At 36.9% G+C, this 23,648-nt stretch overlaps 1 protein-coding gene and 1 long non-coding RNA gene across 2 annotated transcripts; both read right to left on the bottom strand.

Annotated features, from left to right (window-relative positions):
• Positions 1 to 712: 712 nt before the first annotated feature.
• On the bottom strand, positions 713 to 5,032 carry LOC124297746 (uncharacterized protein K02A2.6-like). Its single transcript, XM_046749058.1, has one exon. It carries the CDS (start codon positions 5,030 to 5,032, stop codon positions 713 to 715), a length of 4,320 nt encoding a protein of 1,439 aa, XP_046605014.1.
• Positions 5,033 to 22,254: 17,222 nt separating this feature from the next.
• On the bottom strand, positions 22,255 to 22,800 carry LOC124298144 (uncharacterized). Its single transcript, XR_006906736.1, has 2 exons — positions 22,561 to 22,800; positions 22,255 to 22,472 (listed from the first exon to the last, which is right to left on the bottom strand). It is a non-coding gene; the product is annotated as an uncharacterized LOC124298144 (long non-coding RNA).
• Positions 22,801 to 23,648: the final 848 nt, after the last annotated feature.

Genomic DNA, 23,648 nt, shown 5'->3' with positions numbered 1-23,648 from the left:
TCTCAATTTACCGCAATTATTTCTGCATTTCATGTTAGCATTGTCTGGAGCAAAAAAAATCTTATTTTAAGATTGGAAACGGAACCTGAAACGTAGAAGTTATTCAGTAGCACGAATTGAAAACCAAGAATTTTATAATGGTTTCTGCAACAAAGGGACTCTTTCCAAATATCCTTGTTAGAAGGTGATGTTCGGAGGACTATGAACAAGATATTGTATCGGATTACATTATTTGAAAAAAATTCTTCATGAACTTCGTTAAAAATTAGATATTAATTCATTCTGATGGAATAAGGGACACAATCTTGAATCCGATAAGTCAATATCCTCGTAATAATTTTCTGACATTACTCTAAAACATGATTGTCCTTGAAGCTAATTGTGACGTTAAGGCGCATTTTGAGAAAGTTGATTTTCAACTTGTGTCATAGGATGTTGTGGTATATTTATATGTTGATATAATAATCAATATACACAGGAAATAAGATTAAATGTAGTAAGTTTATTTATAAGTATAATTATAGGGATACAAATGATATATACCAGTGAGTACAATAGGAAGCGTGGAAGCCGGCATGGCATTCACACGAGCGCCCAAGACCGAGTGCTTGGCCCGCGCACCGTAGTCACACGCAGAGTATAATCACACATACCAACATACGTGCATACTCGCGCACACACGCATACGCACAATAGCGTATGCCGTACTACCTTACTCACATACATCACAATCTTCCGCCTTTTTTAAACATGCGTTCAACCGCGGAGATCGTCGCAGATTCGGACGCTTTATCATTTGATCGACGTGTCGCTTTTGTTTTACATTGTCACTATCTTTGACAATGAACGTCGACGGTGACACTTGTTTTACAACTTCACCTACAATTCGTTTCTCACCTCTAGTCGCGTGGTTGTCAAACGCAACAATGTCTCCCTCTTCTATATCGTTCTTACGCTTGCCTGAACGCGATACAATTTGCGCTCGCTGTTGTTGTTCAACTCTCGCTGATACACTATTTCTTAGTAGATCAAATCGCGTGCGCAATTCACGCTTGTACATCAACTGTGCTGGGCTCTTGCCGGTAGTACAATGCTCAATACTTCGATAGTCTATCAAAAACAAGTTAACGGCATCCGCCGGTTTCTCCCCCCCTTTAACAATTTTGTGCACTTTATCTTTGAATGTTTCAACAAAATTCTCTGCCGCGCCATTTGTGGCAGGATAGTACGGCGGTGAGAAACTATGGTGAACACCATTCTGCTCTAAAAATGACAAAAACTCTGTTGCTCTAAATTGTGGTCCCCCATCGGTAACAGCATGAAACGGCATTCCAAAACGTGCAAGCAGATTTTTGAATTCCTCAACTACCCTATACGCTTTTGTATTATTCTTAAAGTTAATGACTTCAGGCCACTTCGTATGCGCATCGATGAGTACTAGATACATATCTCCATAGAATGGGCCTAAAAAATCACAGTGAATTCTATGCCAGGCGCGATCTGGCCAAGGCCAAGTTGTCAGTGGCGTGTGCGGTGGTTTTTTTTGTTCTACCAGGCATGTCGTACATGCCTTTACATAATCCTCTATATCCCTGTCTATCCCCGGCCACCACACATAAGATCGAGCAAGCATTTTAATTTTTACGATACCCATATGCGACGCGTGTAATTCTTTTAGCATTAGCGGTCGCATCGACTCGGGTATGACTGCTCTTAACCCCCAAAACAAGCATTTATTGTCAACCGTATATTCTAACCTTCTAGAATAATACTCTTTCTCACCTTCCGATAGATCCTTAGAATCAGGCCAACTTGATAGTGTGTACTTTATTACTTTTAAAATGGTTTCATCAGTTATACTTTTTTTTGCTAACATTTTACTATCAAACGTATCGAAGCCATTCTTAAAAAAATTTAAAGGTGAGAAATTGTTCTCTAGCAACTCTGTTTCATCTTCTATCGGTAGGCGAGATAGTGCATCGCAATTTGCATTATCTTTTGACTTGATATACTCGACTGTATACCTGAATCCCGACAAGTAGTGAGCCCAACGCTGCAGTCTATTATTCGCCGTAGCAGGTATGCCTCTACGTGGGCCAAGTATCAGTTGTAACGGTTGGTTATCGGTACGTAATATAATATCTCTACCGTAAACAAATTGGTAGAAACGTTTGAACCCAAAAATTATAGCCATAGCCTCTTTGTCTAAAATTGTTCGGTTCAATTCTTTTTTCGCAATTTTCTTTGACGCGTACGCTATGGGTTTCTCGGAACCGTCTTTGTATTTGTGCGAGAGGATTGCTGATAATCCATACGAAGACGCGTCACACGCGAGTACAATTTTTTCCTTTGGGTCGTAATTCGCTAAAACGCGTGGCGAAATCAATTCATTTTTCACCCATCTAAACGCTTTATCACAATTTTCATTCCACTTAAATTCTTTAGCGTTCGCACAATCATACAGAGGTTTCATATTATCCGAGCGATTCTCCAAAAATCTAGCGTAAAAGTTGACTAAGCCTAAAAAAGAATGCAATTCTTTAAAATTCTGTGGCTTTGGAGCGCTAATCATAGCTTCTACTTTAGAACGTGCTTTATGCAAGCCGTCTTTATCAATAACAAAGCCTAAAACCTCAATTCTCTCGTTTAGGAATTTGCATTTCTTGTTTAGCTTTAGTCCGTTTTCCTTCAAACGATCTAAAACTTTTTCCGTTCGCTCTGAGCATTCTTCTTTATTGCGACCCATTATGTATATATTATCGATATACGCAATCGTTCCTTCAATTCCTCGCAAGCACTCATCCATTTTTTTCTGAACATTAGCGGGCGCAGACGCTATTCCTTCTGGTAATTTCGTATACCGGTAAAGACCTTTTTGCGTTACAATAGTTAAAAGTTTGGAACTTTCTTCGTCTAACCCGAATTGCATGTAGCAATGAAACAAATCTAACTCGGTATAATAAACTCCTCCTTGCAGTACGGTAAAAATGTCATCTATAGTGTGCAAAGGATAATTATCAATAATAATGAAAGGATTTATCGTTAATTTGAAATCGCCGCATATACGGAGTTTACCATTACCTTTATATACGGGAACGATAGGCGTAGCCCATTCACTTGTGTCGACTTCTTTTAAGTGTCCCAAACCTACTAATCTTTCTATTTCTTTGTCTACGTCCGGACGTGTTGCATGCGGTACCGGTCTACATTTCGTCGCGATCGGACGTGCTTTGTCCGTTAAGTGGATCGTAACTTTACTCTTATTGTACAGCCCGGGTTCGTCGCTAAATAAATCTTTATACTTCTCAAAAAAATACTCTTTAATTTTTTCTAAGTTAATTTTATTTAAAAAATGACCTTTTCCATTATCTTTTTCTAACGTCAATGGCCAGCACCCGTGTGCTGCTAACCATTGCCTACCAATGAGCATCGGCCCGTCACCTGGTAATACAAAACAGTACAGCGTGCGCTCTTTACCATTGAATTTAACTTGTAAGTCTACTAGTTTACCGAGCGGACGCAAAACCTTGTCATCATACGTGCGCAGTTTGACATCCGTTTTAATTATTTTTTCATTTTTGAAAAACTTATTTTTCTCTGACTCGGAAATTACCGTTGCGAACGTGCCAGTATCCAATTCCATGCTAACATTCTTTCCGTTTACACACAAGTCAACATTCATCGGCTCCGCGCGCGCGCCGCTCTCATTCACACACGCGTTCGCATACACATACTCATGCCCGTTGTTGACTACGTCGATACTGTAGAACTCGTCCTCGTGGCTGCGCTGTTCTTCTTCTTCGGAGCGGCTGCTTTCGTCCAGCTTGTGTACGCTGCTCCCTTCCGGCTGCTGCTCCTTCTTCTTATAGCAGACGCCCTCTAGATGACCAATTGTTTTGCAGAAGTTGCACTTCTTATCCCTGTGTCGGCACTCGGCGCGAACGTGGTTCGCTTTTCCGCAGCAGAAACACCCACTGTTTGTATTTTTCTCTCTTCGGTCGCGCTGCGCGTTGCTCGGCTTTTCTCTCCGTTGCTGGTGCTGCTTCGACCTTTGCTTCCCGCCTTTTGGATTACCACGAAAAGCAAACACCTCTCTTTGCGTATTTTTCTTGTCTAACGCGCACGTTGCATCTGTGGCGTTTTTCACAGCAGACTCCCGTGCGACTGCTTCTTTTAACGCATTCGCGAACGTTAATTTGGGGTCTCTAAAAAGTGAGATACGAGTCTCTTCATCTCGAATCCCTACTACAAATTGATCTCTTAGTGCCGTATCTAAACTTGTGAAATTACAGTTTAAAGCAAGCCTCCTTAACCTCGCTTCAAATTCGGCGACTGACTCGTTCTGCTGCTGCTTTGCCTGCGCGAAGGTACACCGCTCCATCACTTCCGATGGCTTCGGCTTTAGGTGCCCTTGCATTAGCGTTTTTAAATCGGCATACTTTTTGTCTTTCGGCAAGATTGGAGCACACAAGCTCTTTGCCAGCTTGTACGCCTCTTCGTCCAACCTTGTTAGCAACCAAATGTGTTGCTTATTTTCCGCAATATCCTTCATCGCAAACAGCAATTCCAATCTCTCAACGAACAGGTCCCAATCGTCTTTTCCCAAACAGAATTCCAGCTTATTGTTGTCTCCCGCCATGTTGTCGTCGTCGTCGGACTCGGCGTTCGGAGCACCTACGTCACTTCCTTTCTTTGTGTCGTCGGCGGACACGTTTCGGAGCACCTTTTCCGTTTCGTTTTTCGTACTTTCGGTGCCTTCCGCGGACTCGAACGACTCGTTACTCGCGTTTAGTTCCGAATTGTCTTTTTCTAACACCCCACTCGCGTCGGTTTTCTTTTCAGTTTTTGCGGCTTCTCGTGCTTCTATCTCTTGCCTTACGACTTCTTTTAATTCTTTACGTAAGGTTGCAAGCGTTTTAGATATGTCAACGGTAATGTTACGTTTTTGAAACTCTTCAACTACACTCTTCGTATCGAGTTTGTACACCCATCCTACCGTTGACCCCTTTTTTTCGTCGTCACTACCACTCATTAGTAACGGTTTCAGTAAGCAATCGTCTCTTATACGTTTGCTTTTCCTTTCGATCGCGTCTTTTTACAATCGAAAATTTCACACTTCTTTCGCGAAAATATATCGATTTTCGACGAAATACGCGTACCGCACTTCTAATCTGTACTTACGCGGACTCTTATGATTTTTAACGTCTTGGCGCTTACGTATTTTCACTTCCTAACCTCTTTCGAACACGTGTTCTCCTACTTTACTTTTCACACGCGTACACCAATTTACCTCGTCGCCAACTGTGGTATATTTATATGTTGATATAATAATCAATATACACAGGAAATAAGATTAAATGTAGTAAGTTTATTTATAAGTATAATTATAGGGATACAAATGATATATACCAGTGAGTACAATAGGAAGCGTGGAAGCCGGCATGGCATTCACACGAGCGCCCAAGACCGAGTGCTTGGCCCGCGCACCGTAGTCACACGCAGAGTATAATCACACATACCAACATACGTGCATACTCGCGCACACACGCATACGCACAATAGCGTATGCCGTACTACCTTACTCACATACATCACAGATGTGATCTACGTTCCTGGTTTCTACGCTTCCGATTAGATTTTCTTTGTTGCAAACCGCACTAACATGAAATACAGAAATCATTTTAATAAATCTGATATTACTTGAATTTTCTATTTGAGTATTAGGTTCCCGTCATTAATTTGATCGAACATCATCGAAAATTTGCGAAATAAACTCTGATAATCATTAGAAAATTTTTAATAGTAGTAGCAATAATTTACTGATCGGAAAAAATACATTGACTATCGACTATTTGTAAATTTTGTTGAACCATTTTCGAGAAAAAAAAAGATTCACCATTCTGTTACAGATAGTGAGATATTTAAATTTCTTGAACGCTCGGCTTAATGTCTCATTTTCAAAAGTGATAAAATTCAATATTACCACCTGAAATCACAAGAGAGTGAGAAAGTTGCTTAGTTACTGGAAAGTGGCGATGATCTTTGTACGTGTGATAAATTGAACAGGCAGATAACAGTAAATATTAGAGATGTAATTATTTTGGCCGTATCACCTGTTGATAGAAAAAAACTTCATTGTTATTTCTAATGTACGAAATAATAATAGTGATCAAATAAAATGTTCCCACCTACCTGCTGCGTTTCTTCCAAGCACCCAACATTTAAACAGATTTCTCATTTCAGTCGAATAAAGCCAATTTTCAAAGAGCATTAGCATCAACTTTCCGAGTCACTACCTCGACTGTTTGAGATTCTAGCCTCAAAAATTCGTATGAACTACATCACCGCCAGAAGCAGAGTTTGACAGCTGAAACTCGGAGTCGCCAGCCTGTCCGAGCAGCCGATAAAACTCGCGCATGCGCATTATATGTATAGTTTCAAGAGATTGTCCCGGTATATATATGTATATATATATATATATATACATATACAAACTTTACATTAAGATAATTCAATACGAATGGTGGCAATTAAATTGAATAATTCAATGATATAAAAAATAATGAATTTAAATGAATCATATTTCTCAAATTAACAAATAATTTGTTTCTCAAAATTAAAAATATGAACTAGAATAACTGATTATTCATCTGTCTGTGTGTTTTCTTCAGACGTTTTAATGAGTTCTAATCAATTGTATAAATGTTTCAAACTACAATCCATGAAGTACATCAAATGGCATTTTTTTAATGGATCATGTTTTCATTTCGATTGATATGTGATCAAATAATCAAAAACGACATAGAATTTTTTGAATAACTATGTTACCTCTGAAAAATTTATTTGTTGTGAGAATTTTATTTTAGAAAAATTTTTTTTTTTCTAAAATGAATTCAAAATTATAATATTAATAAGTAAAATATGAATAATAGATTTATTCGTCATTTGTTCTATTCAATTAATTATATATATAAACGAATTATAGATTATTACAATTGAATATAAATGGAGGCAATTGAATTCAGTAATTCGATGATATGAAAAATGATAAATTTAAATTATTCATTTTTCTAGAATTAGTAAATAATCAATTTCCAAAAATTGAAAATATGAAATTGAATAACTCATCATTCACCTATCTGTATGTTTTCGTTAAACATTTTAATAAGTTATAAAACGTAGTATTAATATTACAAATTACAATCCATAACGTACATTAATTGGCATTTTTCAATCAAATAATATTTTCATCATAATTATTGTGTGAGTGAATAATGAAAAAACATATGGGATTTTTTTAATAATTATAGTTATTTGTGAGAAACTTGATCAATCTGAAAATTTTTTCTTCCACATTTTCCTTATTTCAGAAGTAAACTGAAAATAATGATATATATAAAATAAATATAAATAAAAAATTTATTAATAATTTGTTTTATATAATTGATTATATATATATACAAATGATACGTTAATATAATTCAATACAAATGAAGGCAACTGAATCAAATTATTCGATGTTATGGAAAATAATTAACCTACATAATTCATTTCTCCTAAATCAAAAATTAATTACTTTGAAAAATGTAAATTGTGAAATTAAATAACTAATCATTTATCTATCTGTATGTCTCCTTTGAACTTTCCAACAAGTCCATTGTATGAATGTTCCAAATCACAATCCATAAAGTACATCAAATGGAATTTTTTTAATGAATTATATTTTTATTTCAATTAACATGTGAACGAATAATCGAAAAACACATAGGATTTTTCTGATAATTATATTTTTCTCTAAAAATTTTAATTGTTGTGAGAATTTTTTACCTGAAAAATTCTTCCTTCTCCAAAAAAGAATCGAAAATTATAATATATATGAATAAAATATAAATAATAACTTTATGTATCATTTTTTTCATTTAATTATTTATATATATACGGATTATACATTATTATGATTGAATATAAATGAAGGCAAGTAAATTAAATAATTTGATGATATAAAAAATAATCAATTTGAATCAATTATTTTCCTTGAATTAAAGAATAATTAATTTTCGAAAATTAAAAATATAAAATTAAATAACTAATCTTGTATCTATCTGTACGTTTTCTTCAAACTTTTCTATAAGTTACAACCCATTGTATAAATGTTCCAAATTATAATCCATAAAGTACATTAAATGGCATTTTTTGATTGAATGATAGTATCATTATAATTAATGTGTGAGCGAATAATGAAAAAATGTGACGGAATTTCTCAACAATTATAGTCATTTTTGAGAAATTTAATTACTGTGAAAATTTTGTTTTCAACATTTTCATTTTTTTGGATGTAAATTCAAATATATAATATATATGAATGTAATAAAATGATAAATTTATTTTTCATTTTTTTATTAAATTAATTATATATTTATACGTATGATACATTTATATAATTGAATATAAATGAAGGCAACTGAATTAAATAATTCGATGATATGAAAAATAATTTACTTCAATAATTAATTTTCCCGAAATTGAAGAATAATTAGCTTTGGAAAATCAAAAATATGAAATTAAATATTTAATTACATATCCATCACTGTGTTTTCTTTAAACATTCCAATCGGTTCTAATCCATTGCATAATTGTTCCAAATTACAATCTACAAGCGACATTGGATGGCATTTTTTTAACGAATGTTACTTCTATTTTGCTTAATATGTGGAGCACATAATTGAAAAATATATAGAATATTTTTAACCATGATATTTGTTTTTGAAAATTTAATTAATGCTCAATGTTTTTTTTCCAAAATTTTTTTTTCAAAAGTAAATTAAAAATTATAACATACATAAATGATATATACATAATAAATTTATTCATAATTTTTTTTTCTTCCAATCAATTATATATATACACAAATTATACATTGTTGTAATTGAATATAAATGAAGGCAGTTGAATTAAATAATATGATGGTATATAAAATAATTAATCTGGATTAATCATTTTTCTTGTATTCATGAATAATTAATTCTCAAAAATTAAAAATCCGAAATCAGATAACTAATCATATATCTATCTGTGTGTTCTCTTTGAACTTTTTACTCAGTTGTGATTCATTGTATGAGTGTTTCAAAGTACAATCCATGAAGTACATCAATTGGCATTTTTTTAATAAATTATATTTTCAATAATTATTTGTAACAAATAATCAAAAAATATATAGGATTCTTTTCATAATTATATTTTTCTCTAAAAAATTTAATTATTGTAAAGATATTTTTCGATGAAAATTCTTCTTTTTTTAAAATTAAATTGAAAATTATAATATATTCAAATAAAATAGATATAATAAATTTATTCATCATGTTTTCCATTTAATTAATAACATATTGTTACAAAGGGTGAAATCACCCGTTTTGCCCCCTCTTTAATGATCTAGTAGTCAGCATAGATAAAAGACGTTTATAAACCTCTTATGTCTTTAAAAAGAATAAGGTTGCTGCGCCAACCGATATTATTGTAAAAACAGTCTTGTTTCAGACTTTAAACTAGAAACACGTATCTTGCATTAAAAGCATTTTTCACGATATATATTGTTTACGCTCTTGATTTCTTTTGATTCGATAATAAGTAAACTCACGGATCCATATTTTATTAACGTAACGCCCAAATCGTTACATTTGGTGTCAGAAGTGGGATCTTGAGTTCTTATTAATTGAGTTAATTCAGTGCGGGAACTTTAATTATGAGTAGCAGTCGTTTCACGCGCTCACGTCGAAGAGAAAGTAGCGGAGAAGAACCTTTCGTTATGGAGAATCCGCGGGTCCCTGAAACAATTCCATCACCTTCAGTGGACCCTCTTTTGATTCCTTCTACAATCTCTCAAATTGATCTGTTAAAGATCTTAATACAACAACAAGAAGCGGCAAGACAACAACAAGAAGCTGCTACTCAACATCAACAACAACTAATCCAGCTGCTTCAAGAACAACAAGACCATCGGAGGCGAGAAGCGGAGGCTCGAAAGCGTTCAGAAGCTAATCTACAGGACCTTCTTCGGACGACTGGAGAGGCTCGAGAGCGTTCAGAAAATAATCTTCAAGACCTTCTTCGGACGACTGTGGCAGCTCTTCAGTCCGTTCATCAAATGAGTGGCACTGGAGAACCGGCTGTAACACCACAGGGTTCTAGAGTCGCTACTCCTGTTCCCTCTCCTGTTCCCTCGCCTGTTCCTGTTCCCGTTGTTCAAGAGATTCAACATCCAGGTCGATTCCAGGATGTTCCTGAATCAAGGTCTGTGCCTTTAATAGGAGAGTAGATGAATCTCCAATTAGTAGAACGAGAGTAAATAATGAGGCTGGTTTTTCCGAGTCTTTGACTCAGGTTCGGCCTCAATGTTCTCATTTTAATCAATTAAATAATTCGAGACTTCCTGAGGTTGCTTCTCAGATTAACCAGAAACCTCTTTATCCTTTAAAACCGCCAATTTTTGACGGAAAGATTCCATGGGCGGATTATGAACGTCAGTTTAATACGATTGCTAAACATAATCAGTGGGACTCCGCCATAAGGGCCCACAGTCTTGCCTCTTATCTTCGAACGCCGGCTTTGAATGTTTTAACGGCATTATCTGAGGAAGAAATTTCCGATTATGAGAAACTTAGTTCTGCACTCAAATTAAGATATGGAAATGACCACTTGACGAAACTGTATACGGCACAATTACAGACAAGAAGACAGGGACGAGACGAAGACCTCGCGTCTCTTAGTCAAGATATCGAACGGCTTTCTCGTATAGCTTTGCCAGATCACGAGCCGTCTCGTAATTTATTAGCAACGCAAGCTTTTTTGAATGCGATTAATGATCCAGAGATTAAAATGGCCGTTGGCAACGGCCAAAGCCCTCGAGGTGGAGGCAATGAGAAAGCAATATTTTGGGCTGAACAAGCTTCGTCGGATTGAGGTGTCTGGAAACGCCTCAAAAAGGCGAAGTTTTGAATACTCGGAGGAGTCAAAACCTCAAAATTATAAAAATAGAAATAACGGTAACAATTTTAAATCAAGAAATCGAGGTTCTTTTCAAAACCAACAAAACCAGCGTATAAATAAAAACGTGGTCGTGACAAGTCAAACTAGCTTGACTTGTATATTTTGTAAAAAAACAGGTCACGACGCCAATCATTGTTTTCTAATTAAAAAAATTAGTGGAAAACCGATGCAAGGCTCGAATCCAAATTCTTATAATTAGCGTAAGAAAAATATAGAAATGGGGGAAGCAGATCCTCAATCGAGTTCTTCAACAGGAACTCACTCAAAAAACTAATTCCAGATGATTTGTCGGGGCGAAAATCATCGCAGATTGTTAGTAGTGAAAGCCCTCTTAGAGAACAGTTTTTAATTAGAAGTCTACGACAGTCTGGTCTTTACGCGCGCGGTACTGTAAATGGCGTCGATTGTCTATGGGTAATAGACACGGGCGCGGAAGTAACCGTAGTTCGATCGGATCTCTTTAAATCCGATGACCAGATTTTTCCCTCTTTTTCTCTGCGAACAGCCACTGGAGAGACGACCCCGGTTTTGAGACAGGCTACTGTCCAAATTAACCTTTTTGGGTGTATCGACTCTCCACATAAGGTTTTTATAGCAGATATAGAGGATGAAGGTATTTTGGGAATAGACTTTCTTACAGCTCATAACTGTGTTATCTCGACTAAGAGAAATTCACTAGCTTCAAACAATCGCGAAATAACTCTTTGTACGAATAGGAATGGAATTTATTGGACCCCTCCTAGAATTCGAGAAATAGAACTTTCAGAGGATGATTTGCAACAACATTTTCCTCTTCATTTACGGAGCCTTGTTGAAAAATCTTCGATTTCGTTAAAATCAGCTCAGGTAGAATCGTTTAAATCTCTTTTGCTAGAGTTTATAGATTCTTTCGCCAAAGATAGTGGTGATAAGGGCCGATGTGCTTCTGTCAAGCACAAGATCGACGTCGGAGAAAGTTCACCAATTAAACAAGCTCCTCGAAGACTCGCTCTCAACGCCCGAGAAGAGGTAAAGAAGCTTGTGGAAGACATGCTAAAGAACGATGTGATTGAACCATCGTTTAGTCCCTGGGCCTCACCAATCGTCCTTGTTAACAAAAAGGACGGATCCAAACGATTTTGTATCGATTACAGGAAGCTGAACGATATAACGAAGAAAGATTCTTACCCTCTACCCAGAATCGACGGGACACTCGACCTGATAGCTGGTGCAACTTGGTTCAGCACCATAGATCTTCAGAGCGGATACTGGCAGGTCGAAATGGATCCTCTAGATAAAGAAAAAACAGCTTTTGTTACGGGCTTAGGAGGATTATGGCAGTTCAAGGTTATGCCGTTTGGTTTGAGTAATGCCCCGGCTACCTTTGAACGGATGATGGAGGCTGTTCTCCATGGGCTCACTGGCAAAATATGCCTCGTTTATTTAGACGATATAATCGTTTTTGGCAAGAACTTTGAAGAAGAAGTTCAAAATCTCAGACAAGTTTTCGCTAGGTTAAAACAAGCAGGTCTGAAAATGAGCCCGAAAAAATGCCATCTGTTCCAGAAAGAAGTAGGCTTCCTCGGACATATCGTTTCAGCACAAGGTGTGAAGACCGACCCATCCAAAATGGAGAAGGTTTCTTCTTGGCCGACACCTAAGAATAAAGAACAAATTCAGAGCTTTTTAGGCCTTTGTACGTATTACAGAAGATTTGTAAAAGGTTTCGCTAGTATAGCTAAACCTCTCCATCATTTGACCGGAATCAAGATTCCTTTTGACTGGACCCCGGAATGCGAAGAGGCTTTCAAGAAATTAAAAGAAAATCTTATTTCTTCGCCGATTTTAGCTTATCCAGAGGTTGAAATTCTTTTTATTTTAGATACGGATGCATCTCTTTCAGGAATAGGCGGGGTTCTGTCACAAATTCAGGGAGGTCAAGAGAGAGTGATAAGCTATTTCAGTATATATAATTTGAAAAACTGGTAAATTCGAAAAATTAACGACGGAGCCAGGAATCGAACCTGGTATCTAGCGATGCTTTACCGGAGCCTTACTCCACTAGACCACCTAGCCGCCCTGACTCTGATGTCGTTAATTCCTCTCATTACCAGTAAGTTCAAATTTGTTTTCTTGTGCTGTGATAGTATATGTGAATATAGAAAGTTCTTCCTCTTCGAGCACAATTGTAAGAGTGTCTGTAAGTGTGTTTACATTTTGGTAACTTACGCTTCTTGGTGCGAAGCTCGTAAGACAGTCAATGACCGTCTGATATTAAATTGCGGATCGTATAATATTGAAATGCGGATATGCATCATCAATGTTAATATTAATCTCGAGGTAATTTTTCAGTTTGTGAAAAGTATATATAATTTGAAAAACTGGTAAATTCGAAAAATTAACGACGGAGCCAGGAATCGAACCTGGTATCTAGCGATGCTTTACCGGAGCCTTACTCCACTAGACCACCTAGCCGCCCTGACTCTGATGTCGTTAATTCCTCTCATTACGAGTAAGTTCAAATTTGTTTTCTTGTGCTGTGATAGTATATGTGAATATAGAAAGTTCTTCCTCTTCGAGCACAATTGTAAGAGTGTCTGTAAGTGTGTTTACATTTTGGTAACTTACGCTTCTTGGTGCGAAGCTCGTAAGACAGTCAATGACCGTCTGATATTAAATTGCGGATCGTATAATATTGAAATGCGGATATGCATCATCAATGTTAATATTAATCTCGAGGTAATTTTTCAGTTTGTGAAAAGTATATATAATTTGAAAAACTGGTAAATTCGAAAAATTAACGACGGAGCCAGGAATCGAACCTGGTATCTAGCGATGCTTTACCGGAGCCTTACTCCACTAGACCACCTAGCCGCCCTGACTCTGATGTCGTTAATTCCTCTCATTACCAGTAAGTTCAAATTTGTTTTCTTGTGCTGTGATAGTATATGTGAATATAGAAAGTTCTTCCTCTTCGAGCACAATTGTAAGAGTGTCTGTAAGTGTGTTTACATTTTGGTAACTTACGCTTCTTGGTGCGAAGCTCGTAAGACAGTCAATGACCGTCTGATATTAAATTGCGGATCGTATAATATTGAAATGCGGATATGCATCATCAATGTTAATATTAATCTCGAGGTAATTTTTCAGTTTGTGAAAAGTATATATAATTTGAAAAACTGGTAAATTCGAAAAATTAACGACGGAGCCAGGAATCGAACCTGGTATCTAGCGATGCTTTACCGGAGCCTTACTCCACTAGACCACCTAGCCGCCCTGACTCTGATGTCGTTAATTCCTCTCATTACCAGTAAGTTCAAATTTGTTTTCTTGTGCTGTGATAGTATATGTGAATATAGAAAGTTCTTCCTCTTCGATTCCTGGCTCCGTCGTTAATTTTTCGAATTTACCAGTTTTTCAAATTATATATACTTTTCACAAACTGAAAAATTACCTCGAGATTAATATTAACATTGATGATGCATATCCGCATTTCAATATTATACGATCCGCAATTTAATATCAGACGGTCATTGACTGTCTTACGAGCTTCGCACCAAGAAGCGTAAGTTACCAAAATGTAAACACACTTACAGACACTCTTACAATTGTGCTCGAAGAGGAAGAACTTTCTATATTCACATATACTATCACAGCACAAGAAAACAAATTTGAACTTACTGGTAATGAGAGGAATTAACGACATCAGAGTCAGGGCGGCTAGGTGGTCTAGTGGAGTAAGGCTCCGGTAAAGCATCGCTAGATACCAGGTTCGATTCCTGGCTCCGTCGTTAATTTTTCGAATTTACCAGTTTTTCAAATTATATATACTTTTCACAAACTGAAAAATTACCTCGAGATTAATATTAACATTGATGATGCATATCCGCATTTCAATATTATACGATCCGCAATTTAATATCAGACGGTCATTGACTGTCTTACGAGCTTCGCACCAAGAAGCGTAAGTTACCAAAATGTAAACACACTTACAGACACTCTTACAATTGTGCTCGAAGAGGAAGAACTTTCTATATTCACATATACTATCACAGCACAAGAAAACAAATTTGAACTTACTGGTAATGAGAGGAATTAACGACATCAGAGTCAGGGCGGCTAGGTGGTCTAGTGGAGTAAGGCTCCGGTAAAGCATCGCTAGATACCAGGTTCGATTCCTGGCTCCGTCGTTAATTTTTCGAATTTACCAGTTTTTCAAATTATATATACTTTTCACAAACTGAAAAATTACCTCGAGATTAATATTAACATTGATGATGCATATCCGCATTTCAATATTATACGATCCGCAATTTAATATCAGACGGTCATTGACTGTCTTACGAGCTTCGCACCAAGAAGCGTAAGTTACCAAAATGTAAACACACTTACAGACACTCTTACAATTGTGCTCGAAGAGGAAGAACTTTCTATATTCACATATACTATCACAGCACAAGAAAACAAATTTGAACTTACTGGTAATGAGAGGAATTAACGACATCAGAGTCAGGGCGGCTAGGTGGTCTAGTGGAGTAAGGCTCCGGTAAAGCATCGCTAGATACCAGGTTCGATTCCTGGCTCCGTCGTTAATTTTTCGAATTTACCAGTTTTTCAAATTATATATACTTTTCACAAACTGAAAAATTACCTCGAGATTAATATTAACATTGATGATGCATATCCGCATTTCAATATTATACGATCCGCAATTTAATATCAGACGGTCATTGACTGTCTTACGAGCTTCGCACCAAGAAGCGTAAGTTACCAAAATGTAAACACACTTACAGACACTCTTACAATTGTGCTCGAAGAGGAAGAACTTTCTATATTCACATATACTATCACAGCACAAGAAAACAAATTTGAACTTACTGGTAATGAGAGGAATTAACGACATCAGAGTCAGGGCGGCTAGGTGGTCTAGTGGAGTAAGGCTCCGGTAAAGCATCGCTAGATACCAGGTTCGATTCCTGGCTCCGTCGTTAATTTTTCGAATTTACCAGTTTTTCAAATTATATATACTTTTCACAAACTGAAAAATTACCTCGAGATTAATATTAACATTGATGATGCATATCCGCATTTCAATATTATACGATCCGCAATTTAATATCAGACGGTCATTGACTGTCTTACGAGCTTCGCACCAAGAAGCGTAAGTTACCAAAATGTAAACACACTTACAGACACTCTTACAATTGTGCTCGAAGAGGAAGAACTTTCTATATTCACATATACTATCACAGCACAAGAAAACAAATTTGAACTTACTGGTAATGAGAGGAATTAACGACATCAGAGTCAGGGCGGCTAGGTGGTCTAGTGGAGTAAGGCTCCGGTAAAGCATCGCTAGATACCAGGTTCGATTCCTGGCTCCGTCGTTAATTTTTCGAATTTACCAGTTTTTCAAATTATATATACTTTTCACAAACTGAAAAATTACCTCGAGATTAATATTAACATTGATGATGCATATCCGCATTTCAATATTATACGATCCGCAATTTAATATCAGACGGTCATTGACTGTCTTACGAGCTTCGCACCAAGAAGCGTAAGTTACCAAAATGTAAACGCACTTACAGACACTCTTACAATTGTGCTCGAAGAGGAAGAACTTTCTATATTCACATATACTATCACAGCACAAGAAAACAAATTTGAACTTACTGGTAATGAGAGGAATTAACGACATCAGAGTCAGGGCGGCTAGGTGGTCTAGTGGAGTAAGGCTCCGGTAAAGCATCGCTAGATACCAGGTTCGATTCCTGGCTCCGTCGTTAATTTTTCGAATTTACCAGTTTTTCAAATTATATATACTTTTCACAAACTGAAAAATTACCTCGAGATTAATATTAACATTGATGATGCATATCCGCATTTCAATATTATACGATCCGCAATTTAATATCAGACGGTCATTGACTGTCTTACGAGCTTCGCACCAAGAAGCGTAAGTTACCAAAATGTAAACACACTTACAGACACTCTTACAATTGTGCTCGAAGAGGAAGAACTTTCTATATTCACATATACTATCACAGCACAAGAAAACAAATTTGAACTTACTGGTAATGAGAGGAATTAACGACATCAGAGTCAGGGCGGCTAGGTGGTCTAGTGGAGTAAGGCTCCGGTAAAGCATCGCTAGATACCAGGTTCGATTCCTGGCTCCGTCGTTAATTTTTCGAATTTACCAGTTTTTCAAATTATATATACTTTTCACAAACTGAAAAATTACCTCGAGATTAATATTAACATTGATGATGCATATCCGCATTTCAATATTATACGATCCGCAATTTAATATCAGACGGTCATTGACTGTCTTACGAGCTTCGCACCAAGAAGCGTAAGTTACCAAAATGTAAACACACTTACAGACACTCTTACAATTGTGCTCGAAGAGGAAGAACTTTCTATATTCACATATACTATCACAGCACAAGAAAACAAATTTGAACTTACTGGTAATGAGAGGAATTAACGACATCAGAGTCAGGGCGGCTAGGTGGTCTAGTGGAGTAAGGCTCCGGTAAAGCATCGCTAGATACCAGGTTCGATTCCTGGCTCCGTCGTTAATTTTTCGAATTTACCAGTTTTTCAAATTATATATACTTTTCACAAACTGAAAAATTACCTCGAGATTAATATTAACATTGATGATGCATATCCGCATTTCAATATTATACGATCCGCAATTTAATATCAGACGGTCATTGACTGTCTTACGAGCTTCGCACCAAGAAGCGTAAGTTACCAAAATGTAAACACACTTACAGACACTCTTACAATTGTGCTCGAAGAGGAAGAACTTTCTATATTCACATATACTATCACAGCACAAGAAAACAAATTTGAACTTACTGGTAATGAGAGGAATTAACGACATCAGAGTCAGGGCGGCTAGGTGGTCTAGTGGAGTAAGGCTCCGGTAAAGCATCGCTAGATACCAGGTTCGATTCCTGGCTCCGTCGTTAATTTTTCGAATTTACCAGTTTTTCAAATTATATATACTTTTCACAAACTGAAAAATTACCTCGAGATTAATATTAACATTGATGATGCATATCCGCATTTCAATATTATACGATCCGCAATTTAATATCAGACGGTCATTGACTGTCTTACGAGCTTCGCACCAAGAAGCGTAAGTTACCAAAATGTAAACACACTTACAGACACTCTTACAATTGTGCTCGAAGAGGAAGAACTTTCTATATTCACATATACTATCACAGCACAAGAAAACAAATTTGAACTTACTGGTAATGAGAGGAATTAACGACATCAGAGTCAGGGCGGCTAGGTGGTCTAGTGGAGTAAGGCTCCGGTAAAGCATCGCTAGATACCAGGTTCGATTCCTGGCTCCGTCGTTAATTTTTCGAATTTACCAGTTTTTCAAATTATATATACTTTTCACAAACTGAAAAATTACCTCGAGATTAATATTAACATTGATGATGCATATCCGCATTTCAATATTATACGATCCGCAATTTAATATCAGACGGTCATTGACTGTCTTACGAGCTTCGCACCAAGAAGCGTAAGTTACCAAAATGTAAACACACTTACAGACACTCTTACAATTGTGCTCGAAGAGGAAGAACTTTCTATATTCACATATACTATCACAGCACAAGAAAACAAATTTGAACTTACTGGTAATGAGAGGAATTAACGACATCAGAGTCAGGGCGGCTAGGTGGTCTAGTGGAGTAAGGCTCCGGTAAAGCATCGCTAGATACCAGGTTCGATTCCTGGCTCCGTCGTTAATTTTTCGAATTTACCAGTTTTTCAAATTATATATACTTTTCACAAACTGAAAAATTACCTCGAGATTAATATTAACATTGATGATGCATATCCGCATTTCAATATTATACGATCCGCAATTTAATATCAGACGGTCATTGACTGTCTTACGAGCTTCGCACCAAGAAGCGTAAGTTACCAAAATGTAAACGCACTTACAGACACTCTTACAATTGTGCTCGAAGAGGAAGAACTTTCTATATTCACATATACTATCACAGCACAAGAAAACAAATTTGAACTTACTGGTAATGAGAGGAATTAACGACATCAGAGTCAGGGCGGCTAGGTGGTCTAGTGGAGTAAGGCTCCGGTAAAGCATCGCTAGATACCAGGTTCGATTCCTGGCTCCGTCGTTAATTTTTCGAATTTACCAGTTTTTCAAATTATATATACTTTTCACAAACTGAAAAATTACCTCGAGATTAATATTAACATTGATGATGCATATCCGCATTTCAATATTATACGATCCGCAATTTAATATCAGACGGTCATTGACTGTCTTACGAGCTTCGCACCAAGAAGCGTAAGTTACCAAAATGTAAACACACTTACAGACACTCTTACAATTGTGCTCGAAGAGGAAGAACTTTCTATATTCACATATACTATCACAGCACAAGAAAACAAATTTGAACTTACTGGTAATGAGAGGAATTAACGACATCAGAGTCAGGGCGGCTAGGTGGTCTAGTGGAGTAAGGCTCCGGTAAAGCATCGCTAGATACCAGGTTCGATTCCTGGCTCCGTCGTTAATTTTTCGAATTTACCAGTTTTTCAAATTATATATACTTTTCACAAACTGAAAAATTACCTCGAGATTAATATTAACATTGATGATGCATATCCGCATTTCAATATTATACGATCCGCAATTTAATATCAGACGGTCATTGACTGTCTTACGAGCTTCGCACCAAGAAGCGTAAGTTACCAAAATGTAAACACACTTACAGACACTCTTACAATTGTGCTCGAAGAGGAAGAACTTTCTATATTCACATAAGCTATTTCAGCAGGGTTTTGAGTAAAACTGAGAGGATTTATTGTGTCACTCGTAGAGAGCTTTTAGCTGTTGTTAAGACCGTAGTACATTTTCACCATTATTTGTACGGCAGGAAATTTTTGATACGTACAGATCATGCTTCTCTCAGGTGGCTACTTTCGTTTAAATCTCCCGAAGGTCAGGTAGCTAGATGGTTAGAAAGGCTCGGTCAGTACAATTTTGATATTCGTCATCGAGCAGGAATTCATCATGGAAACGCCGATGCTCTCTCTCGAAGACCCTGCGAGGAAATGCCAGAGTGTAAACAGTGTGCACGATTAGAGAAAAATCGTGACCCCTCTCTTATAATACGGAAAATTTCTTTCGAAAATAACCAGGAGGAATGGAGAAAATCGCAACAAGAGGACGATACTTTGAATCAAGTGAAGTCTTGGAAAGAAGCAGAAACTCGCCCAGACTGGCAGGATATATCTTTAGCCGAGCCAGATTTGAAAATTTATTGGGCTCAATGGGATTCTATTCTTTTAATTGATGGAATTTTATACCGAAAATGGGAATCTGCAGACTTGAAAGAAATCAGGTGGCAACTTTTGGTTCCCAGGTCACGAGTTTCAGAGATTCTTGCTCTTTATCATGATTCTCCTGCAGGCGGACACTTCGCGTCAAATAAAACTCTGGGCAGAATTCGCAACTTCTACTTTTGGCCCCGTTGCCGGATGGACGTTGAAGATAGGTGTCGAAGATGTCGAATCTGCACGGCGAAGAAAGGACCTCGAGCGAAGGGACAAAGCTCTCTTCAAATTTACAATGTGGGAGCTCCATTTGGAAGAATAGCGATGGACATTCTCGGACCTCTTCCGATAACCCATTCTGGAAATAAATATGCTTTGGTTATTGCTGATTATTTTACTAAGTGGCCAGAAGTGGTTCCTCTCGCTGATCAAGAAGCCTCTACTGTAGCGCAGGCATTCCTTAAAGAATTTATTTGTAGACACGGAGTTCCTCTAGAACTTCATACTGATCAAGGCCGAAATTTTGAGTAGACCTTAATGAAAGAGGTTACTCAGATTTTAGGGGTTAGAAAAACTCGTACAACTCCTTCGCATCCGCAATCTGACGGCATGATAGAGCGTCTGAATCGGACTTTGCTACAATATTTGTCGTCCTTCGTAGAGCAGAATCAGAGAGACTGGGACTGGGAAGAAATCTTCGACTTCCGTCAGATTTAGAGAAAGGCCCTGTTCCTGTGCAAAGACAGCATCAAACAGATTATGCCTTTTCATTACAACAACGTTTAGAAGAAATTCATCACTTTGCTAGGAATGGAATTTCTATGGCTTCAGATGAATTGAAAACTCGTTATGATATTCGAGCCAGAGATTTAAAATTTAATCCTGGAGATTCTGTCTGGCTCTTTCAACCTCGAAGACAGAAAGGACGATGTCCAAAGCTACAAAGAAATTGGGAAGGCCTTTACTTAGTGGTTAACCGGATAAATGATGTTGTTTATAGAATCCGAAGATCTCCTCATTCGCGTCAGAAAGTGGTTCACTTGAATCGACTTGCTCCATTTGAAGAAGATCAACCTGGAACAGTTTCTCCAAGACCAGGGACATCCTTCGAGGTTAGATCTTCAAACGAACACCCTTGACGACTGTGATCGATTTGGCCTTCTTTACAGTCGGTTATCGATTGGGAGAAGAATTTACCTTTCGGAATTCATTTGAGTAAAACTCGACCGCTTACGATTATTATAGAAGGAAATATCGGATGCGGAAAAACAACTTTCACCAAGAGGTTTTTAGCAGATCGCCAGGTCTGTACACTTTTAGAACCTCTTGAAGAATATCGAAATGTAGCTGGAATTAATCTTTTAGATTTTATGTATCAGAACCCAGATCGTTATTGCTATTATTTTCAGCATTTCGCTCAAATGGTTATGTTAGATAGACATCTGCAGACGACTTCATTGCCTGTAAAGGTGATGGAAAGATCGATATTCAGTAGCAATTGTTTTGTAGAAGCTCGTCGAAGATTAGGTAATTTTCGCGACTTCGAATCTCATTTATTGACAAAAAATTTTGATCTTCTCATTCGCTCGTCTGAGCTCAGAGTAGATTTGATTGTTTATTTGCGAGTTTCCCCAGAAACTTCTTTTGCTCGTGTTAGTTCCCGTTCTCGTGAGGAAGAATCGAGTATTTCTTTAGAGCTACTCAGAACTATCCATGAGGTTCATGAAGATTGGCTAGTAAAACAAACCTTTCTTCTTTATCGGCTCCTGTTTTGGTTATCAATGCAGAATCCACAGCCGACCAAGTTTATTCTAGTTTTTGTTTTGCAATGACACACGGATAAAGTTAAGCCTTTCAATTTAATTTTATTTTATTTGCATTTTCAAGAATATTTGAACAGTTTAAAAAAAAAAAAAAACTAAATAATTTGGAAGTGGTATGCGGTTTTAATAATTGTTTTCAATTCAATTTTTACGGCTTCACATTCGGAGCAACCTTCCGTCGGTTTTTCAATGAGGATAAGACTATCTTTGCAAACGATGCAGGAAGTATTGTCCTTCAGAAAGGTTACGTGGAGGTCAACTTCACCTCGCGGATGTTCAGGACTGGAATTTTCACAATAAAAAAAAAAAAATTCAATTTAAATTTCTATTTAAATAAGGGGTTGTTTCTTGTGTTTGTTTTTTCATTTACCTGCGGGTGCAGCATGACGTGCACAGAAGACCAATTTTTCCTTCTTCGATTCGAAAATCGAAAAACCCACAAGAAAACTTTTTCCATGAATTCTGGAATTCGTTTTCTAATTCTTCTTCTGATAAATTTTTAAAATTAACAAAGTCAAAGGTTTGGGCTAATATTCCCGCATTTATTAAATTGTGAATTTTTGACATGGTTCTTCTTACTACGGAAGTCTGATAATGATTTGTTATTTCTGGGTCGCTAATCAATTTGAAATTTGTTTTCTTTGATTGTTTCTTTCTAGAAATTTCTTCTCAGGAATCGAGTTTTGTGTCGGATAGGCTTTGGTTCAAGGAATAATGTGAAAAGAGCCACGATCATTTTTCGAGGTCGATGAGCGATTGCTTGATTTTCACATTTTATTAACCTTGAGTGTCAGTTTTTGTGAGCACTTTTTCAGGTTATTTGACACAGCCTTTTCCTTCCAATCTTTCCCGATTCCTGAGGATGACTGATGGTCGTATTTTGAAGAAGGACGCAGAAATAATTCAGATAAGATCGTTTCTTTTCTTTTGAATACATATTCAATTTATTTTATTCAAGTATTCTCCCAAATTCACTTAGTGAATTTGAATTGTTATACCATCACTCACATTTGTCCTTCCAAAACTCTAGGGTGAACTGTTTCTAAAGAAGTCACCCCACGATTTCCTTATTTCCTATGAAGAGAAGTCTGTTTTCATCTTATTTGGTTCTGGAATTGTCGGTTCCCGGTTCGATGTTTTAATCTGAACCTGTTTCGGAGGGATCCTTCATGAAGAAGATTGAATTTCTTCCCGACATCAATCTGGGCCGTTGCGGATAACTTTGAATTCATGAAGCCACATAACACTTAATAACACTAACCTTTATAAAACATGGCACATAAATTTTTGAGATTATTTAACGCTCAACTATCTGCTCAAGGTTTTCTGTGGTTTACCTTGAGACTGTGGGCAAATGCCAGATAGTAAAAAAGGGAGTTCTTAAATTTTTAGAGCCACAGCTCCAACTCACCTTTGAGCACTGACTACTAGACTATTTTTGAAATTGTTTTATCTTTC

The sequence above is a fragment of the Neodiprion virginianus genome, chromosome 2, assembly GCF_021901495.1.
Source record: "Neodiprion virginianus isolate iyNeoVirg1 chromosome 2, iyNeoVirg1.1, whole genome shotgun sequence".
Taxonomy (NCBI): domain Eukaryota; kingdom Metazoa; phylum Arthropoda; class Insecta; order Hymenoptera; family Diprionidae; genus Neodiprion; species Neodiprion virginianus.
Note: the sequence above shows the minus strand (reverse complement) of the source record. Positions and strands in the feature narration are given on the sequence as shown.